General features: G+C 25.7%; 1 protein-coding gene across 1 annotated transcript in view; it reads left to right on the plus strand.

Moving 5' to 3' along the window:
* The first annotated feature begins 1,261 nt into the window (after positions 1-1,261).
* LOC117177263 (DNA-binding protein D-ETS-6-like) overlaps positions 1,262-8,794 on the plus strand; it is a 44,482-nt gene continuing 36,949 nt past the window's right edge. The window contains exon 1 of the mRNA XM_033367854.1: positions 1,262-1,628. Within this exon, the coding sequence (XP_033223745.1) occupies positions 1,262-1,628 (367 nt within the window). The remainder of the gene's footprint in view (positions 1,629-8,794) is intronic.

Raw genomic sequence — 8,794 nt, forward strand, 5'->3', positions numbered from 1 at the left:
GCGATATTGAGATTCGAATAAAATTTTTTCTAGTACTTTCCGAGATTAAATAAAAGTAGTTAGTGAATGGAAACTTCGAGAACCCGGAAGCTTAGAGGAAAGTTAAAATATTTCAGATTTTTTGTGTATAAAGTATAGAGGCGTGGGTTATAAAAACGGAGTCTTCCGATAATGACATTGGGATGAAACTTTTTCTGGTACTTTCAGACATTAAATACAAGTGATTAGTGAAGGAAAATTTTTCTTGTCTATCTAGTATTAAATATAAGTAATTATTGAAAGGAAATTTGACAAACAAACACTAAGAGTAAAGTAAAAATATTTCAGATTTTTTACGTATAAGTAAGTTTAGAGGGCGTGGGTTATAAAAACGGAGTCTTCTGATAAGAATATTGGTATGAAACTTTTTCCAGTATTTTTCGGCATCATACAATTAATTATTAATGAATTTAATGAGTGATAACATTATTTCTTGTCTATCTAGCATTGAATATAAGTAACTATTGAAAGAAAATTTGAGATACGAACGCTTAGAGGAAATTTAAAACTTTTCAGATTATTTGCGTATACAGTTTAGAGTGCGTGGGTTATAAAGAAGGAGTCTTCCGATAATGAGATTGGTATGAAACTTTTTTTTAGTATTTTCCGAAATTATACAATTAATTAGTTTTTGAAAATTTAAGAACCTGGAACCTCAGAGGAAATTCATAATTTATCAGATTTTTTTCATATAAAGTTTAGAGGGCGTGGGCTATAAAAACACAGTCTGCCAAAAATGATATTGGGATCATTTTACTTCGGTGCTGCCTGACGTCAAATAAAAGTAATTAATAAAATTTAATCTTATTATAGCTGACAAAAACGCAATTCTCGCGAATTTTTTTTTATCCTATCAAAAAGAAAAAGAGGCCGGCACCTTCAGGAGGAGGATCTCAAATCTCTTCTCTTGGTACCTGCCTTCTCGACTTCTCGCGAACTCCCTTCCTCGACGGACCCCTTTCTCGCATTTTTCATTCACTCACAATGTCTATTCTCTCAAACTGAATTCAGACATCTCGAGCCATCAAACTCTTCGTGCGCTAAACTCTAAAGGTAGAAAAATCTCGTCTCAATTTCCACGTATTAGTGAGCAAAAAAAAAGAGGAAAGGAAAAAAATCGTGCATCATTTTGAAGATGTGAATAATAAGACCGCAAGTAAAGGTCGGATGACTATTGAGGATTTCCAGGAAGTGGTGACTCGATTTTCAAGACCCATCGCCGATGTCCGTGATTCATCCTCCGGCTCCGTCGGGGAACGCGGCTCGTTCGTTATTTTCAGTTTGCCTGCACCCGGCCCGGGATAAACTACTTCACTCGGAGGATGTTTTTCATTCTTCGGCTCAAGACTGCTCCACGTCCGGTGCAACCACCTTAAAAATACTTCCGGCTGAAAATGATATGCCGGAGCTAGTGGAATTTCGGGAGCGGAATCAAACTTTCAGGATTTATGATTTGGACTGTGAAATTAGTGAGATTGGTGAAATTAGTGAGACTGAGGGGAGTGAAGGTGGGAAGTGTAGTTCCGGAAATCGGGAGAATGGAAATGAAAGGAGCGAGAAGAAAGATGATCAAGTTATGGTCCCTTCGGGTGAGAAATGTCATTTAAATTTCAATCAATTAGATCAATTTTTGTGTTACGTTTTCAGTTGACAAAATCAATTTTTAAAGAAAATAGATCTATTCTCGATCTAAAAGATAAATTTTCAACAAAAGGAATGATTTTTTTTATAACGTACTTTAGGTTTCGACCAAGTAATTAAATTTTCAAAAAGAAAGATGAATTCTCAACGAAAATTAATATAGTAGTTTATATTTTAACCAAAAAGATTAAATTTCTTTTGAAAAGATTAATTTTTAACTAAAGTAGATAGATTTACTATTAAAAATGGAACAGTTAAGTTGTCAGTTAGGAAAAGTCATTTTCAATTCCAATTTTAACCAAAAAGATGAATTTTCAACCCAATAGTTCAATTTTTAACAAAATATTTGAATTTTCATCTACAAAAGATGATTTTTCAACCAGAAATGAAATGTTATATTAAATAAAACTAAATTTATAGCAAAAAATAAAAGAAAGTCAAAATTTCAATGAAATAGTTGAATTCTCGAAAAAAAATCTAAAAGCAACAAGATTAATTCAACAAAGTAATTAAATTTCCAACAAAATAATGTAATAGTTTATGTTTCAATCAAAATTTCTTGTTATTTTTAATCAAAAACAAATTCATTTCTTTAAAAAAAGGTAAAATTTCTATTAATAAGATTAATTTTCTACCAAAAGACAATATTTTTTTAAACAAAATATATTAAATTAGTACCTGATTGTTGATTTTTTGACTAAAATATATAAATTTACAACTGAGAAAATTATTTTTCAATAAATAGTTGAAATTCAACCCCAGAAATTAGATTACACTTAACAAAATAAAGAATAATTATATTTTTAGTTGAAAACATTAATTTTAAATTAAAAAGGTACTAATTCTTAACAAAATACATTAATTTTCAAACAGATAATTCAACATTCGACTAAAAAAGATTGATTCGCAATAAAAAATGGTCAATTAAATTTTTAGTTAAAAAATTTCATTTTCAATAGAAAAAAAAATTTCAACAATATAGTTAAATTTTCTAAAAAAATAAATTAATGATTCAACAAATAATTAATTTGTCAACCAAAAATATGAGCTTTAAAATATAACAGTAATTTTCTTCAAAAAAAAAAAAAAAATGAAATCTCAACAAATACGTAAATTTTCAACTCAGAAGAATTTTCACAAAAAATTAAATAGTTAAATTTTCAAAGAAAAATACGACATTTCAACTGAGAAAGAAAATTTGTACGAAAAATTTAATTGATAAATGTTAAGTTGATCAAAATTAATTTTATACAAGAAAAAACGAATTTTCAAGAAAATACAAGAATTGCCAATCAAATAGTTATATTTTAACCAAAAAGATAAATTCTCAACCAAAAATGGAATGTTAAAATTTTTAGTTAAAAAAAAATTTTAACAAAATAGATAATTTTTTTCCAATATTGTGCTATTTTTCAGTTTAAAAAATTAATTTGAAACCAACAAACTATTTTTTAACTAAATGTATGAATTTTCAACTAAAAAAATCAATTTTTAATTGAATAGATGAATTTGCAACCAAAAAGATACATTCTTAACCAAAATTGGATTAATTAGATTTTCATGTAAAACATTAATTCACTGCAAAAATAAAACCAATTTTCAACAAAATATTTCAATTTTTACTAAAAGAATACTATTTTTTGCACTTGAAAAAATTAGTTTTTATTTTTAAAAATAACGCAGTTTCAATTAAATTTAATCAAGAAACGATTTTACAACAAAATTTGTGAATTTATCGCTTTAAAAAATTAATGTTTAGCAAATAGTTGAAAATAGTTCAGTTTCTACCAATTTTACATTTTTTCAATTGAAAAAAATGAACACAACCAACGATTTTTCAATAAAATATTAGGATTTTCAACAACTAGTGAAATTTAAAAAAATTTATTTTCTGCAAAAAAAAATTCAACAAAGAGTTAAAATTTACCAGAATAGTTCTATTTTTGAGTTTAAAAACTTAGTTTGTAACAAAAAAAACAATTTTTAAGAAAATACTTAAATTTTTTAACAACTAGTCTAATATTAAACTAAAAAAATCAATTTTGAATCAAACAGTTAAATTTGAACAAAAAAGAGAAATTCTCTAACAAAACTGGAATTAGTTATATTTTTAATTAAAAAAATTAATTTTGCACAAAAATAGTTAAATTCTCAACCAAAGAGATGAATTTTCAAGCTAGAAGAATAATTTTCTACAAAAAAAAGTTGTAACAAAATGCATGAATTTTCATCCAATTGGTAGAATTTTTAAATAAAAAAGACTTTAGTAATTTAAAATAAAAAATGGATTAGTTAAATTTCTAATTTATAAAAATTTATTTTTAAACGAAGATCAAACGAATTTTCAACAAAATAGTTCAATGTTTAACTAAGTAGATGAATTGTTAACTAAGAGCATTAATTTTCTACAAAAAAAGACAAACTTTCTACAAAATACATTAATTTTCACCCAAATAGTTTTCAATGTTCAACTAAAAATTGGAATATTCAAATTTTTAGTTAAACAAATTATTTTTCATCAGAAAAGCGAGGTTTTAAACAAATATTTATATTTCTAACCAAAATAGTTCAATTTTCAATAAAAAATATGAATTTTCAAGTAAGTAGATACATTTTTTCTAAAAAAGACTGAGTTTTCATATTCCACCCAAACAGATTAATTTTCAATAAAACGCATCAATTTTCAATGAATAATAAAATCGTTAAATTTTTAATTAACAAAATGAATTTTCCATAAAATAGTTAAATTTTCAACAAACAATGGAAAAGTTACATTTTCCGTTCACAAAAAGGAATTTTTAAAAATGTTTTTCAACTTTCACCAAAAAAGACGAATTTTCAATTAAAAAGTTTTATTTTTAGTTAAAAAATTATTTTTTAAATAAAATAGATCAATTCATCAAAAAAGATGAATTTTCAACTAATTAATGAATCTTAAACAGAAATAATAGTTCGATTTGCAGTTTAAAAAAATACATTTTTTACAAAAAAAAAAAGATTCTAAATAAAAAGATTAATTTTCAACCATATAATTTTTAACAGCTTAAATTAACTTTCAACGAAATAACAAATTACAAACTACAGCAAAGAAATACACATTTTCAAACAAATTAAAACAGTTCAATTTTGAAATAAAAAAAAATTAATTTTTAACGAAAATTTTTATTTTCTATGAAAATTTTCAAATTTTCAACGAAAATCAAGAACCTTCAACCAGAAAAAGAAATTTTTAGCAAGCGATTTTAAATTTCCAGCAAGTAGTTGCATTTTTAACTAAAAAGACAACATTTAAAAAAATTCAGGAATTTGTAACCAAACTGTTGAATTTTCAAAATAGAAAGATACATTTTCAAACAAGAAGATGAATTTTCAATTAAAATGATAAATCTTCAATTAAAAAATGAATTTTTAATAACCGTTTAACTATCAACCAAATATTTAAATTTTTAGCCGAAAAAGATAATTTTCAACCGAAAATCCAAAAGTTAAATTTTTAGTTGATTTTTTTTACATAGGAAATGAATGTTTAACTAAAATTACAGAATATTCAAAGAATGGAACCGTTAACTTTTTAATTAAAAAAATAAATTTTGCAGCGAAAAAATCAAATTTTCAATGAAATAGCTGAATTTTCAGTTAAAATGATAAATCATCAACCAATTGATCAACAAAATGAAAAACGAATCATCGAAATCGAATCAACGAAAGATCAATTTCTAGCCATGCAGTTTAATTATTAAATAAAGAAGATAAGTTTTCAACTAAAAATGAAATCGTTTAACCAAAAAATACGAGTTTTAAACAAGTTATTTAATTTTAAACAGAAAAATACCACTTTTAGACTAAAAATAGAACATTCACATTTTCCGTCAAAGGAGATGAACCAAAGAAATTAATTTTCAACTGTAATGATGAATCTTTAATAAAAAATTGATTTTTAACAAATTAGTTCAACTTTCTACCATAAGTACTAGTTCGATTTTGAACTAAAAACGATGAATTTTCCATACCAAATATTGGAATAATTACATTTTTACTTCAAAAAGCTTAATTTTTCAACAAAATAGTTCAATTTTCAACCAAAGAGATGAATTTTCAAATTAAATAAAATTAAAAAATAAAAATAAAATAATGACTTTAGAGTTGCTGATTTTTCTGCAAGTTGAATAGTTTTTAACCAGAGATGAATTTTCAACGATGGTTGCGTAAAAAAATGAGTCTATTCCCTTAAAAATAGTAAAACTGTAAATGTGTTTATAAGAATTATTTAATTAATTAATAATATTCTTGTAAATTTGAAAAGTATCGTATCAAATAGTTATTGTACATACATTTATTGTTGATTACATAAACGAATTGAGTCTATTCGCTGAGAAATAGCCAAACTCTGATTTTGTGTAAGAAAATTGTTTAAATAATTAATATTTCTTGAGCATTTGCAAAGTGTATAAGAAAAGAATCATTGCAAAATCATTCTTATTTAATTTCGTGAACAAAAACTAAATCTATTCCTTAAAAAATAGCCAAACTCTAAATTTGTTTCCGAAAATTGTTTAAATAATTTATATTTCTTGTTAATTTGCAAAGTATCGTAGAAAGGAGTTACTCTAAAATTTTCCTTTTTTTATTTCATAAACAATCTGAGCCTTATCACTGAAAAGTGGCCAAACTTTGAATTTGTGTCTGAAAATGGTTTTTATAATTAATTTACTAAACTAAATTTGCAAAGTATCATTGGAAACACTTATTGGCAAGAAATTACTTTTTGATTTCGTAAATAAATGAAATCTATTGGCTGAGAAATAGCTAAACTCTGACTTTTTTTGTGAAAATTATTTAAATAATTAATATTTCTTGGGAATTTGCAAAGAATTATAGAAAATAGTTATCGGAAAGAGATTCTTAGTCAATTTCTTAAATAATTTGAGCCTTATTACTGGAAAATAGCCAAACTCTGAATTTGTTCATGATAATTGTTTAAATAAATAATGAAACTTAGGAACATAAAAAGAATTATAAAAAAGAATCAATTTCGTACACAAAAAATAAACCTATTCGTTCGAAAATAGTCAAACTCTAAATTGTTTATAAAAATGGTTCAAATAATTTATATTTGTTTTAAATTTGCAAAGTAACATAAAAAATAATTATTTTAGAGACATTCAGTGTTCATCCCATAAACAAATTGAGCCTATTTGTTAATAAAAGCCAAACTCTATATTTGTTTCTGAAAACTGTTGTTGATGAAAATTGTTTAAATAGTTAATAAATCTTAGTAATTTTCAAAGAATCATAGAAAAGAATCATCGCAAAGACATTCTGAGTCAATTTCTAATAAACAAAAATTAAACCTATTCGTTTTGAAAATAGCCAAACTCTAAATTTGTTTAGGAAAATTGTTTCGATAATTATTAATTTTTGTTAAGCAAAACATAATGGAAGATATTCATCGGAAAGACATTCTTAGTTGATTCCGTAAACAAATTGAGCCTATTGTTTGAAAAATAGCCAAACTCTCAATTTGTGCATGCAAATTGTCTTAATAATTATTATTAATGTTTCGGAATATTCCAAGCATTATAGAAAAAAGTAATCAGAAAAATATTCTTCGCCAATTCAATTAAACTAAAAAACATAGAAATTTTCGATAAAATATTTACATTTTTGACCTAGTAGATGAATCGTAATTATAAACACAATCTGAAAGGGGTACAATACAATTTGAAACGGATGTAGTATAGTATGATACGACTGAGGTATTATTTGACGGGGTTACGATAAAATTTTAGAAGAGTGGTCCGGTGTAATTCCCAAGGTATGCAGTATAATTCGAAATGGGTACAGTATAATTCGAAAGTTGTCTGGTATATTCTGAAAAGGGCGCGGCGTAATTCGAAAGAGGTAGAGTATAATTCAAAAGTGGTTTGTTATAATTTATAAAGAGTGATGTGTAATTTGAAAAGGGTGCGTTATAATTTTAAAAAAGGAGAATTATCTTTTGAATTGAGTGGGGTGTGATTTAAAAGAGGTGCTGTGTAATTTGAAAAGGGTGCGTTATAATTTAAAAAAGGGGAATTATCGTTTTAAATTAGTGGGGTGTAATTTAAAAGGGGTGCGGTATAATTTGAAAAGGGAGTGGGATATTTGGAAAGGAAGCGGTATATTTTGAAATGGGTGTAGTTTAATATTAAAGGAGTGTAGTACAACTTAATAAGGTTTCAGTATAAATAATAATTATTATATATATAACAATTATAATGAAAATACAAATATAATTCGAAAGGTATGCACTATAATTCGGAGGGGGTGCTGTATAATAGGAAATGGGTGCAATATAATTTTAAAATAATTCAAATAAACTAATTTTGGATACAATTTAAAAGTAGTGCGGTACAATTTGAAAGGGGGTTGGTATAATTTCAAAAGGGTGCTGTGTAATTTGAAATCGTTGCATTATAATTCGAAACTGTGCAATATAACTCTGAAGAAGCGCATTATAATTCGAAAGCGTTTTGGTATCATTTATAAATAGTGCTGTGTATTTTCCAATCGAAGCGATATAATTTTGAGAAGAGTACGGTATAATTTGAAAAGGGGGCTGTATAATTTGAAAGTGAACGGTATATTTTGAAATGAGTGTAGTTTATATTTAAAGAAGTACAGTGTAATTTAATAAGGGTGCAGTAAGGGAAACGGGTGCAAAATAATTTCAAAATAATTCACATAAAATAATTTCGAATGTAATTCAAAAGTGGTGCGGCATATTACGAAAGATGAATTATAATTCGAGAGAGGTGGGGTATATTTGAAAGAGATTTAGTATAACTAGAAAAAGATGAAAGGGGGTAATATAATTTGAAATTATTGTGGTTTAATTTGAAAAGTGTGCAGTATATTTTTAAAGAAGTTCAGTAAAACTCGAAAGGGGTGCAGTATAATTCGAAAGTTCGCATTATAATTTAAAAGGGTTGCGGTATAATTTGAAAAAGTTTCTGTGTAATTTGAAAGGGATGTATTATGATTTAGATAGGGCGCCGAGTAATTCGACAGGAATGCAATATAATTTGAAAAGGGTGCAGTGTAATTCGAAAGTTCGCATTATAATTCAAAAGGG

This window comes from Belonocnema kinseyi, chromosome 1 (genome assembly GCF_010883055.1).
Source record: "Belonocnema kinseyi isolate 2016_QV_RU_SX_M_011 chromosome 1, B_treatae_v1, whole genome shotgun sequence".
Taxonomy (NCBI): domain Eukaryota; kingdom Metazoa; phylum Arthropoda; class Insecta; order Hymenoptera; family Cynipidae; genus Belonocnema; species Belonocnema kinseyi.